The sequence below is a fragment of the Protobothrops mucrosquamatus genome, unplaced genomic scaffold, assembly GCF_001527695.2.
Source record: "Protobothrops mucrosquamatus isolate PMUCROS unplaced genomic scaffold, P.Mucros_1.0 scaffold45, whole genome shotgun sequence".
NCBI classification, from domain to species: domain Eukaryota; kingdom Metazoa; phylum Chordata; class Lepidosauria; order Squamata; family Viperidae; genus Protobothrops; species Protobothrops mucrosquamatus.
In genome coordinates this window covers 697504-718618 of record NW_015386427.1, presented here as the reverse complement: position 1 = coordinate 718618, position 21115 = coordinate 697504, and the positions used below count along the sequence as shown (strand labels likewise).

General features: G+C 35.8%; 2 protein-coding genes across 2 annotated transcripts in view; both read left to right on the top strand.

The window, feature by feature from the left end:
- Window positions 1-4377, top strand: part of LOC107283628 (nebulette) — a 35046-nt gene extending 30669 nt beyond the window's left edge. Inside the window, exons 10-12 of the mRNA XM_015811555.1 lie at window positions 1743-1850; window positions 3041-3151; window positions 4210-4377. Coding sequence (XP_015667041.1) covers window positions 1743-1850; window positions 3041-3151; window positions 4210-4344 — 354 coding nt within the window. The 3' untranslated portion in view covers window positions 4345-4377. The remainder of the gene's footprint in view (window positions 1-1742; window positions 1851-3040; window positions 3152-4209) is intronic.
- Window positions 1-21115, top strand: part of LOC107283629 (LIM zinc-binding domain-containing Nebulette) — a 193098-nt gene that overhangs the window by 144351 nt on the left and 27632 nt on the right. The window lies entirely within an intron of this gene.

The following is a 21115-nucleotide window of genomic DNA, read 5'->3' as shown; positions in this document are numbered from 1 at the left end:
TGGGGGTAGGTCATTCCAGAGGGCAGGAGCTGCCACAGAGAAGGCTCTCCCCCTGGGGGTCGCCAGCCGGCATTGACTGGCCGACAGCACCCTAAGGAGGCCCTCTCTGTGGGAGCGGACTGGTTGAAGGGAGATATTTGGTAGGAGGCGGTCTTGCAAATACCTAGGTCCATTGCCATGGAGCGCTTTAAAAGTTGTTACTAACACCTTGAAGCGCACCCGGAAGGCCACCGGCAGTCAGTGCAGCTCGCGCAGGAGAGGTGTTACATGGGAGTATCTAGAGGCCCCCAAAATCCCCCGCGCGGCCGCATTCTGAACTAGCTGGAGCCTCCAGGTGCACCTCAAGGGGAGCCCCATGTAGAGAGCGTTGCAATAGTCCAGGCGGGAAACAACGAGGGCTTGAGTGACTGTGTGTAGGGCGTCCCGATCCAGAAAGGGGCGCAACCGGCGTATCAGGTGAGCCTGATGAAAAGCCCCCCTGGCCACGGCCGTCACATGATCGTCTAAGGACAGCCGAGCATCCAGGAGGACGCCCAGGTTGCAGGCCCTCTCCGCGGGAGCTAATGACTTGCCCCCGATAGCCAGAGATGGAACCAACTGGCTATATCGTGACGCCGGAAACCACAGCCACTTGGTCTTGGACGGGTTGAGTCGAAGCCTGTTCCTCCCCATCCAGACTCGCACGGCCTCCAGGCACCGGGACATCACTTCCGCGGCATCGTTGGGGTGGTCCGGGGTGGAGATGTACAGCTGGGTGTCATCTGCGTAGAATTAGAAGATTGGCAAAAGTTATGGGAAAGAAATATTAAATTAACTAAAGCAGTGGCATATAAAGAAAACTTATATAAAATGTTTTACATATGGCATATGACACCAGTGAGATTAGCAAAAATGTTTAAAATACTTCAAACAACTGTTGGAAATGCAAACAAAGACCAGGTACTTATTATCATATCTGGTGGACATGCCCTAAAGCAAAAAGATTTTGGGTTAAAATACATTTATGGTTGGAGAAAATGACTAAAAAACAAATAGACTTTAAACCAGAATTATTTTTGTTAGGAATAATAGGAGCTAATTATGAGAAAGATTACAGTTATTTAATACTACACATACTAACTGCAGCAAGAATTGTATTTGCCCAACATTGGAAAAATGAAAATTTACCAGCTGAAGAAGTACTAATTAAGAAAATTCTAGAGTGTGCAGAAATGGATAGACTGACTTTAAAGATAAAAGAGAAAGAAGACTCAGTGTACTTTAGAACATGGGATAATTTCTATCAATGGCTAGAAAAACGAGTTAGAGAGAAAGGAATGTGATATGTAATTTTGAATATATATTAGCAAGAAGAAGGCTATTAAGTGATTAATTAACATATTGTTTATGATAATTAATTATTATCTATAATTTTGTTTGTTAAACACATGAACCCAGACATTATGTTGTTTGCTAAATATTGAGAATGTTATTTGGAAAAACCTCAACCCCAATCCTAATCCTAACCGTAACCCAAATCCCAACCCCGACCCCGACCCCACTTTATTCCTAACCCTATAAAAACTAATAAAATCTATACAAAAGAAAAGAAAAGAAAGGAAATATACATGTAAATGATTCACTTTCCTAGAGATAAAAAGAGAATTACTTTTCATGTGGAAGCTTTGATCCTAATCGGTTTATAGATGAAATAAGGTGCTATTGATTTTTAATTTGATTTTGATGTCTGATGTTTTTATTAGGTTAAGTATAAGGAGAGATATGAAAAATCAAAAGGCAAGTCTATGCTAGAATTTATGGACACACCAACATACCAAGTTTCAAAGGAAGCTCAAAAGTTTCAAAGTGAGGTAAGTGAAATCTTTTTAGAAGTTATTATTATAGGTAGTCCTCGACTTACAACCACAATTGAACCCAAAATTTCTGTTGCTAAGTGAGACATTTGTTGCGAGTTTTTCCACATTTAACGGTCTTTCTTGCCATAACGGTTAAGTGAATCACTGCAGTTGTTAAGTTAGTAACACAGTTATTACGTGAATCTGGCTTCCCCATTCACTTTGCTTGTCAGAAGGTTGCAAAAGGTGATCACATGACCCTGGGACACTGCAACTGTCATAAATATGAATCAGTTGCCAAGTGTCTAAATTTTGATCACATTACCATGCGGATGCTGCAGTGGTCATAAATGTGAATAACTGTTATAAGTAATTTTTTTCAGTGCCATTGTAACTTTGAGTGGTCACTAAATGAATGGTTGTAAGTGAAGGACTACCTGTATAGTGTAGTAACCAAAGTGTTGTGCTGAAGCAGCATCTAAATGAGAGGTTTGTATATCTGTGTGATTTATTGTGAAACAGAGCAACTGATAACAGTCCAATATTTGAATCCAGTCCTTGGTTTAGGTTTACTCAGTAGAAGATTGGACTTGTTGAGCAGCAAATCAGCTTGATGTAGTATAAACTACTTTTTTTCAAATATCTTCACATTTTTGCAATACTGTGAGATACTTTCAGGAAACAGAAATTCAAAGCATTCTTAGACATGTGGAATGAGTAAAGCAATACTTTGGATCTTGTTGTGCTTCCCCACATTACAGTAATTATTTTAGAGCCACACTTTGATATTTTGCAAATGTTTAAATTATACTTTGTAAAGTATGTTTGAGATAATTCTATAAAATGTTCTGGCTCTAAATTAGGAATGCATATGTACGTAAACCTGCTGAACTGGCGTTATAAAATCTTGCTCATATGGATATTTAATCTGAATGTTTTTGGTGTTTTTATTGTTTTAATATGTTTTTAGTATCTTTAATTATAATATATATTTTTGAATTGTAAGCCACTCAGAGTCATTGACTGAGATGGGCAGTTGTAGAAATTGATTGAATGAATGAATGAATGAATGAATGAATGAAATGTTATAGCAGCATTAATATCTGAAAGCATCAGGGAAATATAGAATTGTCCTGTGAGCCCTGGGTATTGATGCAATAATATCAAATATATATATTTGATAATCAACAATGTTTTGGACACAGAAAATGTATAGAAAAGAATTTGAAGAAAAAGTCAGAGGGAAAGCAGCCTTGGACTTAGACAAGACTCTAGAATTCTTGCATGTGAAACATGTAACAGATCTACTAAAAGAGGTAACATTTACAAATAGAAGATAAATAGTCTTTTTATATCATAATATTGTTTAAATTCTATCATGTTTCTCTTCCTTTTCCTCTCAGTTTTTTTCTTTTGTTGTAGCGATACATAGCAGATAATTGAAAAATGAGGTTGCTGAATCATTATATAAAAATGATAGTTGCAGTTTTTGTCACATATTAAATATCAGTTCAGATATTTCCTCACATCACAATTTGTGTATGGTATACATTAGTTTGAATTTACAAACTAATAGTATGGAAACAAATGTTTATGGCAACTTGTCAAATGTTATTGTTTATCTAGATTTAAATATATAAATATACTCCAATTTCCATTGTGTTAGCAGCTTTTATAGGGTTATGATTCTTTATTCAATTTATCTATACCTCTTTATCATAATAAAATTCCATTAACTGCGATTTATGTGATTGACTGAATGGAGTTTCTGTTTAGAATTTGAAGATGCCCAATGATAAAACTGAAATGGTACCACTTGGTTTGACAATTAGAGAGAAAAGTATAAGTTGTCTATTTCCTCTTCTGGATAAAGTGTGACAAGACTGAAATAATTAAGGCCTGCCTTTTCTGCCAAATTTAGTATAATATCCATCTATGTGCTCATTTCAATCACAAGAGCTCATTGTGCTACGTAACTCTGATTTATGGATAAGTGCCTTTTGTGTTGCATTTAGTGATCCTTTGTGAATAATGATAGCATTAACAGAATTTGAGTGACAGGGTCATTTACTTGTCTGTAATCCTGAAAGCCATCCAGAATAGAAGCTCTTACGATTTTATAAAATAACCATGTAACGGTACCACTGGTGTATAAGTAATTTTTTTTTCTTTTTTCAGGAACAAGATAAAGATTATCTTATAGTATTAGTGTTTTTTTGATTTCTCAGTTCTGTTTTAACTATGATAAATATACACTCCCTAACACACATTTTATAGAACATTTCAGCTATGCCCTAAAATATTTACTATAAACTATTTTTTTCTTTTAAAGATCTTGCTCACTATTTAAAGCTGACTTTTTTTATTACTTCAGAAAGAGTATAGAAAAGATTTGGAAGAAGGGATAAAAGGAAAAGGACTGGCAGTACTTGAAGATACTCCAGATTTGATCAGAGTGAAAAATGCAACTCAGATACTAAATGAGGTAGGTACTGTTTGCAAAGCTTAGTAAATGCCATGGAACGTTTGCCCACACAAAGTATCCAAGTGAAATAAATTCTTAATTTTGTAGTAAGTGGAAAATTTGTGTTACAGTATTTGAATATGCTTGTATCTTTTGTTTAAATAACAGAAAGAATACAGAAAAGATCTGGAACAGGAAATAAAGGGAAAAGGAGTGAAACTTATTTCAGAAACCCCTGACATCCAAAGAGCAAAGAGAGCATCTGAAATTGTTAGTGAGGTCAGTAAAAGAGGACGTCTCTTTTTAATTATAGAAATGAAATGCATGCAACTATTTTTCCCACATCCTAGCAGTATGCTTCATTCAGATTCTATGCCACCATGAATCAATTTATTCTGTGAAATGACTTAAGGTAAGTTGGGACTGACCCAAGGCTTGGTGCAAAGTTCTGCACTTCTGAGCACTGCAGAAAGATACATATTGTATTTCTGCTCTGTTTCTCCATAAAAAGTCAGGGTGAGAAGAAGGCAAGCAGAGGAGTTGACTTGATCAAACCATTCAAATCAAATCTTTATTTGATTTGATGTTGAAACCAGCTGGGTATATAAAACAGGAAAAGGAATCTAAAGGGAGGGGTAGGAGCATTTGATGGGTGTAGGGAACATAAATGCAAGAGGTGGGCAGACTAAATCTATCACAGAATTCTATCACAGTACTCTATAATAATGACCTAGATGCTCATTAAGAGCGTCTCATTATGTCACTGATCATCATTTAAAGGATTTTCAGCATTACTGTGCTGAACCTGGCGTTATAAAATCTTGCTCATATGGGTATTTAATCTGGATGTTTTTGGTGTTTTTATTGTTTTAATATGTTTTTAGTATCTTTAATTATAATATATATTTTTTGAATTGTAAGCCACCCAGAGTCATTGTCTGAGATGGGAAGTTGTAGAAATTGAATGAATGAATGAATGAATAAATGAAATGTTATAGCAGCATTAATATCTGAAAGCAGCAGGGAAATATAGAATTGTCCTGTGAGCCCTGGGTATTTATGCAATAAGATGAGGCCCTGTGCAAATGTATGTGTAATAGAGGCCCCAAAAAAGTATATACTCTATCCAGAGCCACAAGGGCATTGTTTCTCCTGTACTGACCTTGAAGGACAGCTTGACGGGAGGGGCATGACATCATGCTAGAATAAAGGCAGATGATTAGGTACTTTAAAATTACTTAGTTATGTCATAGGAGAGGCAACATGTCTGTTGGAGTCACTAGCAATAACATTTAGAGGCCTGGCTAGATCTAATTGTCACTCTGTGTCTGCAACACATTGTTTAATGGGTGTTTTGGCCCATCATATCCTTTGCTGATTAGAAGATCTGGAGAGAAGCCCAAGGATTATATTTTAATTGCTATTGCAATTTACTGCAATTTTCCATGCAGTCTGAAAATAATTTCTCTCATGGTTAGTGGGACAAGGCCAAGGAGAGAAAGGGAATGTCTGAGACAATAGTTGAATAATAGTTACCCACATTTTAGCCTCCACTTTAATAAGGTCTGTCTCTAGGCGATCGCGGCATTGGCGGACGGGTGGGGCGATCACTCTCTCCACCGTCCAGTTTTCTCCCGTCGGGGACCCTGAAGAGGTCGGAAGTCGTCCTGTAGGGGCAACGAGTGAGAAGAGGACCCCTGAGTGATCGCGGAAGGGCAGCAGCCCTCCCGTTTGATCTGGGGCAGCTCTTCAAACTGATGAGGAAAAGATCGGCCAGCAAAATGACCCCATCACTAAGCTGCTGACAGCCAAGGCTAAATTTACAACTAGTACTTTGAAAGCAAAGCGGAGGAATTGGGTGAGATCTTACCTTCTCTGTACCCCAAGTACTTTCCTATAAAAAGCTTCTTGAAATTTCTTCCCCCTGTGAGGAGAGAGGGAAGGAAACTTTTTCCCTCCACCCTCTAAAATGGTGGCGTCTGATTATCCAGGGGAAACAAAGCATTGAAAAGAACAACTTAATATAATTGGATTTACATCTTTTTGGAATTTGGGGAACCAAAAAGTTCCTACTCTACTGTGATCTGCTATTTTATTCTATTTGCAAAAAAGAATTTAAATTGGATAAGAACCTAGCCCGGGATCTGAAAAAGACTTTAAATGCTATCGGGGACATTTTGTGGCAAAGCTTGGTACAACAATTTATTATTTCTGACAAAGAGACTTGCTCACAGCCCAGACCTGACCTTGGTATTATCTATGAGAGATTTAATGCTGAAAGAGCAGCTGGGCAGTGAAATTGGTCTCTAGGAACTGTGGAGGTGAACATTTACTGACTCTTGTTTAATAAACAGCCTTCACTAGAAAGACCATGTACAACTACGCCAGAAATGGAGGAGGATCAGCAAAAAATCTTGGCTATGCTAAAATCTATACTTGAAATTATTCTTACAGCCAGTGAGACAATGAGATCTAATTTGAAAGACCAAAGTGCCAGTCCAGATGTACAAAGCAAAACCTTGATTGCAATTAAAGAACCAACAATCCAAAAAACAACAGAAGTGGAAGAAGTGAATACCAAGACAGAGGGCTTTAAAGATCAACAAGTACAGTTCACTGAAAATCCAGACAATGAAACAACAACTTTAAGAATTGAAATGTCTTTCTATACAAACCAGAAGAAATCTGAGAAAGAAGAAGACCAGATCGAATTGAAGACAACTATACCAGAGCAAATATGGGGATCTGGGCTACCAGGGCGACAAATAAATGGGCCAGTTCTTCTAGAAAATTGGCAACTAGATGGTCTTCTTTAATTCAAGTAACATACACAAGAATGTAGGGAGATCTATTTGATGATTTAAAAGCATTGGTATGGAAGCCTGGTTGGCAAAAGAAGAAAGCTAGAATTAGGTTGAAAAACGGGTTTTTTTTATTTACTAGAGAGGATCTTAAATTGTTAACAAGTGGGCTAAAAGGAGATTTTGAGACAAGGGGAAATTTGATTATTAGATTTAAAATAGTTGGAAAATAATAAAAAATAAGGGATTAATCTGTTTAATACTGAGGACTTAGACTTACAAGGGAAATGAAAACTAACTATTAGGAAATAGGTTTGAACTATTGATTAGCCCAGATAATATAGAGGATGGACTTGAGATAACAAAGGATACTCTATTATTAAGGTGGTGATGTACTAGGGTGAGAAATAGAAAACGTTTACGAAATAGAATAAGAATATATTTAACTAAGTAACATGTGCATTTTAGACATTATAATTTTTATGAAGTGAGACAAAGGAAATTTGGGTTACCCAAAAGTCAAATACTATGGATATTAAAAGTTAAATTGGAGTACTGTAATTAAAAACTAAAAATTAGTTAAAACTTAATAACAGGATATAGAGTGTTTATGAAGATCTATTAAGATAAGTATAAGCAAAAATGTATTGATAAATGTGATAATAAAGTTTTCACTGAGTTTGATACAATTAGAAATTTACTAGCTTAAACATGATATAGCAAATGTTAAGGGAAACAGAGAAGAAACATTTGATGATGTAACCTGAGATATGTACTAAAGATTTTGTTATTGAACTTTTGATTAACCCAATCACCACGTTGCCTTCCAAATACTCAAATACAAAACTGGAAAACCAATAAAATATTATTTTAAAAAAGGTCTGTCTCTAGTCTCAGGGTGGCATTAAATTGTGGAATCTGAAGGGCTGACCTTAGAAATTTGGATTAAATAAATTCTAATGGTGCAAAATTGGAGAAACGGCCCAGCTGGATACCCTAAAGAAGTTAAATTATTGGCTTAGCTTCAAATAATTTGAGTGCTGCAGATATATAATGGCCACTTCTTGTCTTAAGTAATTTAAGAATGGTGGATGAGCTCCTGCATTTTCAGCAACATAGTCCCCATGGGGTTTCCTGCTATTGGTAGAATGAAGGACTATTCCCAGATGTTTGAAACAGGAGACCTGCATCTGCTAATAGTGGTCTTGGGCCTTTTGGTAAATGACATGATTTTGGTTTTCTGATAATTGGGTTCTAGCTGGTCTTCCTTGCAATATGATGTTAGTGATCTCGGTGCTTTTTAAGGCCAATAGGTTTCTTGAAAGTATTGCTGCATTGAATAAAACAGAGATGTGTCTTCTAGCAAGTTTTTGGGAATGAAAGTTTATGCTGAGGGGATAATCCACTATGAGGTTGATACAGAAATTGAACAAGAGTGAGGCTAATATACAGCATTGATTGACACCTTTTTCAGTTCCAATGGCACTGGTGAGATGACCTTGGGTGTTGCACATTGAATGAGATCTCTTCATGAAGCACATATGTTAGAAGAAGTAAACATTACTGAATTGGACTCCTGGTTTTGCGCGGTAGTGACTGGTTGTGGGGTTGCGGATTCTTTGCACCCCCACGGCTAATTTTGCCCTGTCTGGGGACCCTAAATGAGTCTAAGTCATCCTGGAGAGGCGACAAAGAAAGAAGGGTGCTCCAGCAATTCTGGAATGGCGGCGGCTGTTCCGTTCGACTTGGGGAAAGCCTTCTAACCCAACAGGAGAAAGGCTGGCCCTATTGCATCGACCAGCCCAAACTACTAGCAACCAAAGTCAAAAAACACTAACCAGCACAACTGTGAACAGCATGTTTGAAACTGGGTGAGGAATTCGATCTTCTCTTCTCTATTCTACATTTAATTTCCTGGAAAAGTTCCCCAAGAAGCAAAATACCTCCGAAAGGGAAGGAGGGGGATTTCTGCCCCACCCGTATACTATCGGAAGCGGCAAATTAATCTTTTTATGGAGGATCAAAATATATGGAAGTGAAAAACAAATAGTTGCTGACACCTAGTGATGGATAAAGACTATGACAGCTATGACTTTAATATAAGACTTGGCAAAACCTGGGAAAAGTTAATCTGTGTTTGTTACCTTCAAAGTTTTAACAACAAAGAACGGCTGTGACAGAAAAAGACAATAATCTGGGCTGTAGAGAAAGAGAGAATTATAAATTTCAGAAAAAAAATCTTTTTTGAACTATTTGGATTACAAATATCTATTTAATTGGGACTCTAAAGCTATTTGTAGAGAAAAGAAAGGAAGAGAAAAACTCAAATTTTTGGCCATCATGGATCAGAGACATGTAGAAAGAACATATCAAGAAAACATAAATATTTCACAGGAGGAGATATATAGTATACTATAACTAATTCAAACAACAATGACTTTAAACCACAAAGAAATCCAAAATAACTTTGAAAATATAAATCAATCTATTTCTAAGTTAACTCTACAACAACAAAAAATCCCAGAAAACAACAACAGAGAAGGAGCAGATAAAACAGATAAATGGATATAGAATTGAGAATAGAGACTTAAAGATGGAACTTAACAAAACAAGGAAACATGATTTAATACTAGTGGAAAAAATTCACAAGAATTGGAAAAAACAACTTATCCCTTAAGACAGGGGTAGGCAACCTTGGCTCTTTTATGACTCGTGGATTTCAACTCCCAGAATTCCTGAGTCAGCATTCTGAGGGGAAAGGAAGAGTTTTTCAAGCTGAGCCATGCTGGCTCAGGAATCCTGGGAGCTGAAGTCCACGAGTCATAAAAGAGCCAAGGTTGCCTACCCTTGCCTTAAGACTACAAAATAAATCTGAGGACAAGAAAACAGATTGGATAAAATGGACTGTAGAGATGTCAGGAACATCGGAGAGAAAGGAAATGATAAGAGAAGTGGAGAGAAAGAAAAAGAAAAAGATTTTCAACAAACGTGGAAAGGCAGAAGACCCATACAAAGACACTTCACCTGATTTACTTCTTATGTCTACAGCAACATTTACGAAAATATGTAAAACCTTTTTGATTCAGAAAAATACATTGATTAAGAAAGATACTGGGCAAAGGAAAAAGACTAAAGTGGAAACCAAGAAAATAGATGATGGGACTTACCAGAGAGAATACTTAAAAAAGAAACATTTGTTTGAATATGGTTTAAGAAATAGAAAAGTTTTGGAATATATATGTCATTCTAAGAGGGATGAATTCCCTAAATAATATAGTATGCTTTCCCCCCTTTTTTGTTCTCTTTCTTGATATGAGTAATATAAAAAAGTTGAAATGACAGATAAAGGAAATGTTTTAGATACTTAAATATGATTGAATTTAAGAAAATTATAATGGATAAAATGTTTTCAATAAGAGTTAAAGGACTAGATGACTAGATGTATTAAATGGAATGTTTAAAGATTAAACATATTTGTAATTATGGTTAAAAAGAATAAGAAATTTAGGAAACAAATATATATTGGTTTAGGAGGGATATATATTTTAAGTAGTATGTTATTTTTTATGTTTCTTTACTCTTGCTCTCCTTTCTTTTCTTTTTTTTCCCCATTGTTCTATCTTTTCCTTAAGAAATGTAAAAGTGTGAGATGGTTCATATGGAAAAATAGAGTTAAATTTTTAAATGTAATTAATTTTTGAGAAAATCTTAACCAGTGAAAATACTTAGAACCTGGTGGGAAAAACAAATTAAAATAAGGACTGTAACAGGATCTATGATAATGCAACCAGAATGATTGGATAGAAAAGAAATATTATATTGATGTGACTATTATTTTCAGGAATATTGGGAAAAAATATATATTTAATTGTTATCTATCAAAACAATAAGAATTGTATTAACTCAATGTTTGCAAAAGAGGATATTTTGGGAAAAGAGGAAATCAACTAAAACCATTATGTAGATTATGGATTATAGAAATAATCCGTAGCTGGCTGACCGGCCGTACTCAGCGAGTGGTCCTCAATGGAACCACATCTACATGGAGGGAAGTGTGTAGTGGGGTGCCCCAAGGCTCTGTTCTGGGCCCAGTGCTCTTCAACATCTTCATCAACGATTTGGATGAGGGGATAGATGGGGAACTCATCAAATTTGCAGACGACGCCAAGCTGGCAGGAATAGCCAACACTCCAGAAGACAGGCTTAAGATACAGAAGGATCTGGACAGACTTGAACACTGGGCACTATCTAACAAAATGAAATTCAATGGTGAAAAAAGCAAGGTTCTACATTTCGGCAAGAAAAACCAAATGCACAAGTACAGCATAGGTGGCACCTTGCTCAATAGTAGTAACTGTGAGAGGGACCTTGGAGTCCTAGTGGACAATCACCTAAATATGAGCCAGCAGTGTGCTGCAGCTGCCAAAAAGGCCAACACAGTGCTAGGCTGCATTAACAGAGGGATAGAATCAAGATCACGTGAAGTGTTAATACNTTAAGAAGAGACTGGACAGCCATTTGTCCGAAATGGTATAGGGTTTCCTGCCTGAGCAGGGGGTTGGACTAGATGACCTTCAAGGTCCCTTCCAACTTTACTACTACTACTACTACTACTACTACTACTACTACTACTACTACTACTACTACTATTATTATTATTATTATTATTATTATTATTATTATTATTATTATTACTACTTGGGATATGGAATGAAAGCTGCTGTGAAGTCTATGAAGGAATTTTATGTTGTGGGAAGAGTATCAATGGTGGCTCAGGCTTTCTTAAATCTGGCTTGTTCTTCTATAAGTATTTTTCTTGTGCTGACCAGTCCTGAAATTTTCATTGTAGATGTTGCGTAGAGTTTGCTAATTGTGCTGAAAAGGGTGATCAATCTATAATTAGTAGGGTTAGAGCCATCCTTTTTCTCCTTTTTATATATAGGAATAATGATTGAACTTGGGAATTCAGCAGTAGGTGTAAAAAGGGAAGCCAGAATGAAGCCCAGAAGCCTAAGTTGTTTTTAAAAGATCTCTGGAGAGATTAGAATTTCCTGGTTTTAATTAAGCAACAAGATTCTTAATTATGTTACTGTTACAGGTGCCCTCATTGGCAGATTTTCTATACTTTTGGTAAGGCATCCACTTCCAACAGATGTGTCTATGTAGAGTTTCTGAAAGTATATCTCCCAGGTACCTGAGGGGATATAACAGTCTACCATGAGTGTGCTATTGCTGTGGGAGCTTGATATGATGTACCAGAAAAAAGCGTGTTTTTCCTTTAGGTAAATGAATTATAATTTTGACCATATGTCTTTGAAGAGAAATGCATTCTCATATTACCTGGTTGTCAAAGTGGATTTGCTTTCATCATTGCCTGCATCAACTGCCAGCTTGCAGTTTGCCAAACAGTAATAGGAGGGGGGGGGGGTTTGGTAAATGCCTAGGGAGGAGGGAGGGATAAGGAATGATGAGAGCCTTCTATCGCTGGAGAGGAAATATCCACCAAGGCCAAGTTCTCGGAGCTACTAGCCAGTGCAGACTGTTTTCCCAAAACAAAAGTACTGAGTCTAATTGGTAGACAATGAACTGTGGGTGGCCCAGGGGTAAAAAGGCGTTTTACCTATGTGGGTTTTCGCTGGAAAACTTCAGAGTCGACTTTGCTTCTGCTGTGCCTAAATGGATCTGTCAATAAAATTTTACTCTTGGTAATTCATACGTGCCAGTAGTTTCTTTTTTTTGGGGGGGGGATGTGCCAAATGGGACGGTTGACACTAGTGTGTGTTGTAATGAGGTACCTGCAGTAAGAATAGATATGTATATGAGAATATTATTTCATGCATTCATTTTGTATTAATTATTTATATTTAAACAAGTAAATAATACTTGAGGTAATATAAAATCTCATTCAAAGTAATGAAGCATTCCTTATATGTTTAAAAATATTGGTAGACAAATATACCAAAATTGAGTATCTTATTAGAAATTAATAGTATTATAACCCAAAGTTACAAGCATGTATTTGTGTGTGTGTGTGTGTGTGTGTGTGTGTGAGAGAGAGAGAGAGAGAGAGAGAGAGAGAAGGGGGGGAAATCACACAATGACTTTTTAAATAGGCAATTCTCAAACATGTTTATTGTAGACTCATGTACATTTTACAATTTTGAAACAGCCTATTTCAGGGAATAAACCCTCAATTCTGCTAGTACAAGTCATAAGACTACACCATATATGTATACTTTAAAAACTATCTTCTCCCCCTCCCATCCCTAAACTGATGCTTGTGAATTTATAGTATATATTTTTATATTCACAGAAAGAATATAGAAAAGATCTGGAAACCAAAATTAAAGGAAAAGGAATGCAAGTTGGCACTGATACTCTTGAAATACAGCGAGCAAAGAGAGCATCTGAAATTGCAAGCCAGGTTTGCTTAAGATATTTTCAAAGCACAATTCTATACATTATAACTTAGCATATGATATTACTACATTATGTTGTTATCAGTTAACTGATTGGGGAGCCTTTCATACAGTCATTCAGGCCTTGGCTGACTAATAGCTTGACTACAAGGGGCTGTGCTTGAAGACTGTCCAGAAGCCTCAGCTGGTCCAGAATACAGCAATGCAGGAAGTTATGGGCCTGCTTCATTATGCCTTGTTATGACCATGTAACAACTCAGCTAGTAAGCTATACTGGTTGCTAGTTTGCTTTCGAATGCAATTCAGGGTGCTAGTTACCTGGCAAATTTAATAAATTATTGTTATTGTTATTATTATTACTATTTAATCATAACAATATGAAATCACAGCTGTAGGTTCTTTATCTAGTGTTCGCCTTCATATGCTTCAAGAACTAGGATGGCAAATCAAGTCCAAGATGGAATAGGATAGTAACAGTAAAAAATGAACCCAGACAACGTTGTTTACTAGAGCATCTATGATTTGTAAAAATAGAAAATCAATAAAATTCTATATATAAAAAAAGAATGTTACAGTCCATTTGTTCTGAATGTATAAAACATTTTGATCTTCTAGCGTATCACTTAATAAAAGCACCATAGATTAAAAAAAGTTCTGTATAAAAGCTGAAGCTGCTATAAATCTGATTATTTCCTTTTCTGCTCTTTATAGAAAGAATACAAAAAACATCTAGAAATGGAAATTAAAGGAAAGGGAATGCAAGTGGGCATGGATACTCCTGATATACAACGAGCAAAGAAAGCTTATGAACTCGCAAGCCAGGTTAGTCCAGAACAGAGGTTTCAGTGGCATCCATAATAAAGTATAATGGTCCTTTAAAATGTGTTTTGGTAAAATTCTTTTTTTTTTTGAGAATAGAAAACATACAAAAATAATAAAATTAAATCCCATGGAAGTGCAGCCAGACATCAGAAATCTAGTTTGTGTAACAATAAAATCTTTGAAATCCCATACAAGTTTGGATACAAATGACTAAAGGTTGCATATATTTCAGAATTCTTTACTGTGCTATGACTTGCAGAAAGAATACATGAAAGACTTGGAGACTGAAATCAAAGGGAAAGGAATGCTAATAGGCCCAGATATTCCAGACATACAGCGAGCAAGGAGGGCATCTGAAATAGCTAGTCAGGTGAGTAAAGAATGAGCAATAATTAAGAATCATTCATAGAACAGGGATATTTTCCTGGGTGTAGTGGTGCCTATTCTGACAGCAGTCTTATTTTTAAGAACTGCACATATAGTTTTTGGAACTTGGGGTAATTGAACTGTCTGGAATTAATTATTTAGATTTTAATGCCCAGTTTACAATGGCCCAGTTTATTTAAAACTGACAGCGGGAATGAATTTTTTAATGGTAATCAAATTTATGTAAACAAATTTAAGCCAATTTCAACTGCCAATTAATGTTGGTATATTAAGTGTGTATATAAATGGTGGGATATTTTTTCAGAAGAAGTATAAAGATGAAGCAGTGAAGATGCTATGTACTTATTCTGCTGTGCCAAATACTCCTGAAATTGAGAGGATTAAAAATGCACAGAGAAATATCAGTGATGTAAGTAGCAGTAATTATAATAGACATATTTTGCAATATGTAGTATTGAATTAACTCTCTTGTATTTCAGAAAATGGTAAAAATGTGCATATTATTTCCAAATGCATTGTATAAACTCTCTGGTACAGAATGCATCTTTGGAATTAATATTTTGAATTGGGAACTAGTTTTATACTGTTTCCATGAAAAAAAATTGGACGTGTCTATATGTAACAAAAATGTATTTAATTCAGGTAGATCTTATCTTTATCTTAAACTTTTCATCTACGTATCTGCAAATAATTCACAATCAAGATGTAAATGCAAATTGATATTTCTCCCTCCCTCCCTCCCTCCCTCCTTCCCTCCCTCCCTCCCTCCCTCCCTCCCTCTCTCTCTCCTGTATCCCCCTCTCAGACCTGTTTTCTATTATTCAGCTGCATTTTTGTATCTGGAAAGCCTGTATGTACCGATATACTTCTAAAAATATTCACTATAGTTGATTTTCAATATTTAAAGTAGAGTTGGTAGGATTTTGCCCAAGCAGGCTAAGTATATTAAGGTCCAACAACTTTTTAATAGGAGGTCTGCTTTAAAATCATTTAAATTTGATCAGAGAGGCAAGAACTAAAGAATGCATGAATGACATATCATAGTATTTATTTATTTAAAAACTTAATAGGGAAGGAAATAATATTTTTAGTTACTAATTAATACTTTTTAGTACTTTTAGTTACTAATAATTAAGTCCAGTACTCCTCAACATCTTCATCAATGATTTGGATGAGGGGATAGATGGGGAACTTATCAGATATGCAGACAACACCAAACTGGCAGGAATAGCCAACACTCCAGAACAGGGGTCCCCAAGCTGCAGAAATGGCTGGCCAGTGCACGCGTGCGCACGCACTGCCTGCCACGCGTGCTAATGCCTGTGGCCCCATTTGCACATGCGCAAATGGGGCCACTAGTGCTGGATAGATGTGCACAGCCCATCTGTACATGTGCAAATAGGACCACTAGTGCCACACCAGTGCACGCGGTGCTGTTTTCATGCATGCAATTTGGAACCTGCTCTCCTTCCCTCCGGGCCATGAGCCCAGAAAGTTTGGAGACCTCTGTTCCAGAAGATAGGCTTAAGATACAGAAGGATTTTCAGACTTGAACATTGGGCACTATCTAACAAAATGAAATTCAGTGGTGAAAAAGGTAAGGTTCTATATTTAGGCAAAAAAAACAAAAACAAATGCACAGGTATGGTGTAGGTGGTACTTGGCTTAATAGTAGTAACAGTTAGATTAGAAGGACCTAGTTAATATCAGCCAGCAATCATGTTAATATCAGCCAGCAATGTGCTACCACTGCCAAAAAAGCCAACACAGTTCCAGGCTACATTAACAGAGTTCACATGAAGTGTTAGTAACCCCTTTATAATGCCTTAGTAAGACCACACCTGGAATACTGCATCTAGTTTTGATCGCTACAATGTACAAAAGATGTTGAGACTCTAGAAAGAGTGCAGAGTAGAGCAACAAAGATGATTAGGGACTGGAGGCTAAAACACATAAAGAATGGTTGCTGGAATTGGGTATGATTAGTTTAATGAAAAGAAGGACTATGGGTGACATGATAGCAGTGTTTCAATATCTAAGGGGTTACAACAAAGAAGAGGGAGTCAACTTATTTTCCAAAGCACTTGAAGGCAGGACAAGAAGCAATGGATAGAAATAAATCAAGCAGAGAAGCAACCTAGAACTAAGGACAAATTTCTTGACAATTAGAACAATTAATCAGTGGAACAACCTGCCTCCAGAAGTTGTGGATGCTCCAACACTAGAAGTTTTTTTTAAAAGAGATTGGACAACCATTTGTCTGAAATGGTATAGGGTTGCCTGCCTGAGCAGGGGGGTGGACTAGAAGATTTCTAAGCTCCGTTCCAACTCTGTAATTCTGTTATTTTGATTTAAGGTTCTGTATCCAAATTTGTCAGGTAGCTTAAATATTATAAGCTACTATAAACTCAAATGTTTATAGTTCCACTGTGTGAATGGAGTTAGTTACAGTTTCATGAATCAAATGAGAACTGTAAAAACCACTAGACTGAAATGAATTATAAGAGTTTTATGAGATTTTCAATTATTTATTTAATAAATTATTTAGTATTTCTCCCACTGGTATTTTCTATAACCTAAAGTGAGAAATATTTTATCCAATAGGATATAATTACTATCTGGTTGCTTTCCTGATTCAAGCAAAGAGAGATTGCTGGATTTCACTTGAAACAGGCAGAATCAATTCAACGGATAAATCATACAAAATTACTTTTATTCCAGGCATCCTCAAGACATTAACTCAAAGTTATTGTAGATGTTCCTCTGAAATGTAGATTGTAATCTGGACCCACCGCGTAGGTAAAAGGATAAAAGATTTCCCCATTTTAACGGAGCTCCTAACCCTCGTGGCTAGGATTCATGGAGACACAATAGACTGGCATGTAAACAGGATATCCCGTAATAAAACACAAGACCCTGCCAGTGGCCAATTAGAACACAGATATAACCAGGTAACAACTAAAACTACATTTCCCAGAAGGCCACCCTTAAGTGGACAGCATTTTAACCCTTATAATGCTACTTGCTCTACACACAATTCTGAATTCTCAAGCTAGCTATATACTCTAACCAGATGGCCATATACTGGATCAGCACAGTTGCTGATTAGGAGCCCCATATGCATTTTTTTCTCTCTGTGCCTTCTACCACATACTCTACATTATCACATTGTACAAGATGTCCTTATGTTCACCATGATGGCATCACTCATCAAAGAGATTATACAATGATGGATATATGCAACATATAACACAAAGCAATGTCACCAATAGCATAATCTGTGCCATTTTGCAACAACAAAGTAAAATCTAAAACACTTTAAAGTTTCTTTGAAGCGCTTTGATTGCATCTGGATGAAGATGAAGAAACGTTTCAGGAAATGTAAGACAGTTATTCTATTTGCACAAGTCTGATATAAATAAAGACTTTTACAGTTTTTTATCTAAGGGCAGATAATGAGATATGGTCCTACATACTAAATTCAATATTGAATTCAGGTTCATTGCAAATTTATCTATCTGTGGGAACATTAGAAGCCATATCTCAATGAATGATTAGTTTCAGTCTTCAGCTTGGTTGGTTCTTCCAGTCATTTCCTGGCTCTGTTTTGAAATGAGTTGTATTGGATTCACACGTACCCTATGAAGTAAACATTTTAATTAGTGCTGTACCCTAAAGGAATGTTCTTTTAATGCAAGATTTTATCTACTATGAATTCCAGTGGATAAGAGTTGAAAAACGAAGAGTTTCTCTGCCGGTGTAGTTATCTCATGGAAAACTAAAATATCTTCAAAATTTCAAATAATAGAATAGTTTCTTTCCTGCTCATCCAAAAGTTTCTTAGAAATGTTGTATTTATTTTATTTTATTTGTTTAATGAAGGTACTATACAAGAAAAGATTAGGTGCTGGCATAACAGTAGCAGAGACCCCTGTGATTGAACATGTAAAGAAAAATCAGAAAAATATTAGCACAGTAAGTTTAACTCGTCTTATACATTGTGCTTTATATAAATAGTAAAAATTGTAGTAGTGATGTTATTATTGTTCTATGCTGTGAAATAAAATAGTGTAATAGAATCAGATATCCAAAATACAGGTATTTTGGTATACCCATATTTGAAATCCTGTAATCCTGCAGAGAAATCTTTCTTCTCAATACTGTTATTCTGAAACTACTTTTCTAAATTTTCTAAAATCCTTAGAAGTATGAGCAGCACTACTTTCTTATAACTGCTTTTATTATCTTCCTCCTAATTTCGAAGAACTTTTGACCATTTTGCAACTTCTAATAATGTTCTGATTTTTACATGTTAGCCTTTGTCATGAATGATGAAATTATCCAATCATTATGCACTCACCATGTTCTAAATACTTTAGAAAGAAATTATTTTTGTATATATTTTTCTTCTAGGAACTTTTACTTTGAATAGTGTAAACCCCCACTGAGTTGGAGTTACTTGAAGTTTCATTACAATGCTTTCACCTTTAAGTAAATTAGATTTATGTTAGCAATATTTATGTATATTCATATTGTCATTCCCTTCCAAAGAGTGAACCAGAGAGAAAGCAATCTTTTTATCCTTTTATATGCAGTATTAATAATGTTGAAACAAACCGGTAAAAGGGAATTTAACTATCAAATGTTGTTTAATGCAATGCACTACTTAATATGGTTCAATCACAGGTTGTATGTGTTTTAATTATTAATTATCAGGTTTGCTATAAAGAGCAGCTTGGTAAAGGTACTTCAGTGAGTGTCACTCCTGAAATGGAAAGAGTCAAGAAGAATCAAGAAATTATCAGCTCGGCAAGTCCTTTGTCTCTTCTTTTCTTTTAGTTGTTTTGCATTAATAAATTTATGTTTTTGGTCAAGAATGGATCTTCCTTTTTGAAATTTTAAAATGACTATAGAAAGGTGTGCTCATCCATATGGCCTAATGACTGTCATTAATTAGGTGGAAATAAGTGTGCATTTTTTTGAACCTCTATATCATTTTTGTGTAATACTACCATTAGTTCTTTGAAGTTTAAATAATCTTTCTTTGTAACATCCATTAGCCATTCAAATATTATAAACTGTAACTTATTGGGTCACTGATATTCAAGTTTGAATGGACATATTATTGCAGCACTGCTGATGATAATAACAATATTGTTAGTATTTTCAAAGGTTAACTGTGGTCAAAATATTTCTGTGTAATGATGATGATATATTTTACAGGTCAAGTACAGCAGAGATCAGCAGCAAATGAAAGGTAGACCTAGCGTGATTCTAGACACACCCGAGTTAAGGCATGTCAAAGAAACACAAAACATCATCTCAATGGTAGGGTAGATTCTTCACATAGGTAGTATGTTCTAAGGAGCAATATTGTGTTGCACACTGAATTAACAGACAAGACTTTGCACACACAACTGAAGTGAGAATTGATTTCTTCTTACACCATGGTTGATGGAGTGGAGTTGCTAACAATGTAATTCCCCCCCTGCAATACTAATTAAACAATTTATCTAATAATTTACTGAGTGGCTTTTTAAACACATGTCACATGGTGCTTTTCTTTCCACATTCCAAAACTTAATAGGAGAGGATAACACACACTGCCTTGTGCCTGTGCATGTTAGAGTTTCATGTGTGCAAGTGAATTCTGAATGTGGTTGTTGAGATCATTTTGCAAAGTTATGTATATGGATTGTGCAGGATATATTATGATCTTGGAGAAGGGTTAAAAAAGTAGAGGTGGGTCTCCTTATTTGTGGGTTCTATTCCAGTATATAAAACCAGTAAATACAAAGTCATAAGAAATAAGGTCTTCGCTCTACAGGAATTGGGATTGGGTTTGGGAGACTATGATCATTCTCTTTTCCTTTCACAAGCTTTATCACTTTTCCTCCCCTATTATTCTATGACAATGCACCTACATGTGTTCCTCTTCCTCCTCACTTGGTTGTGGCAAATCTTGTTGGATCACTACTATTGTAAAATTTCACACTGTGATTGGTCTATGTTAGCATTCTATAATATTGTGAGGGAGACAGATTTTGCTGGTGCAAAGAAGCCATATGAATACTTATGACTGTACTGCCTATGTACTGTAGAATCCAGGAAGAGCAAACATAGAAATACTGAATAGATCATCTAACTCTTATAAATATTTTTTATGCACAAAAACTCTTTTGTCATGTTTTTCCATCTGCAAAGTAATAAAAAATAAGGTCCAAATTGCAATATGCTGAAACTTTTTCCATGTTTATCAAAAACTGATCTCAATGGTTCAGTCATAGATATGCATAACTGCAGATATCAGTATAGAGACTCTGCAATAACTGGGTTTGCTTTAGTAATTTGTGGATTAATATGACGCACTATTTGAAATTAAGCCAG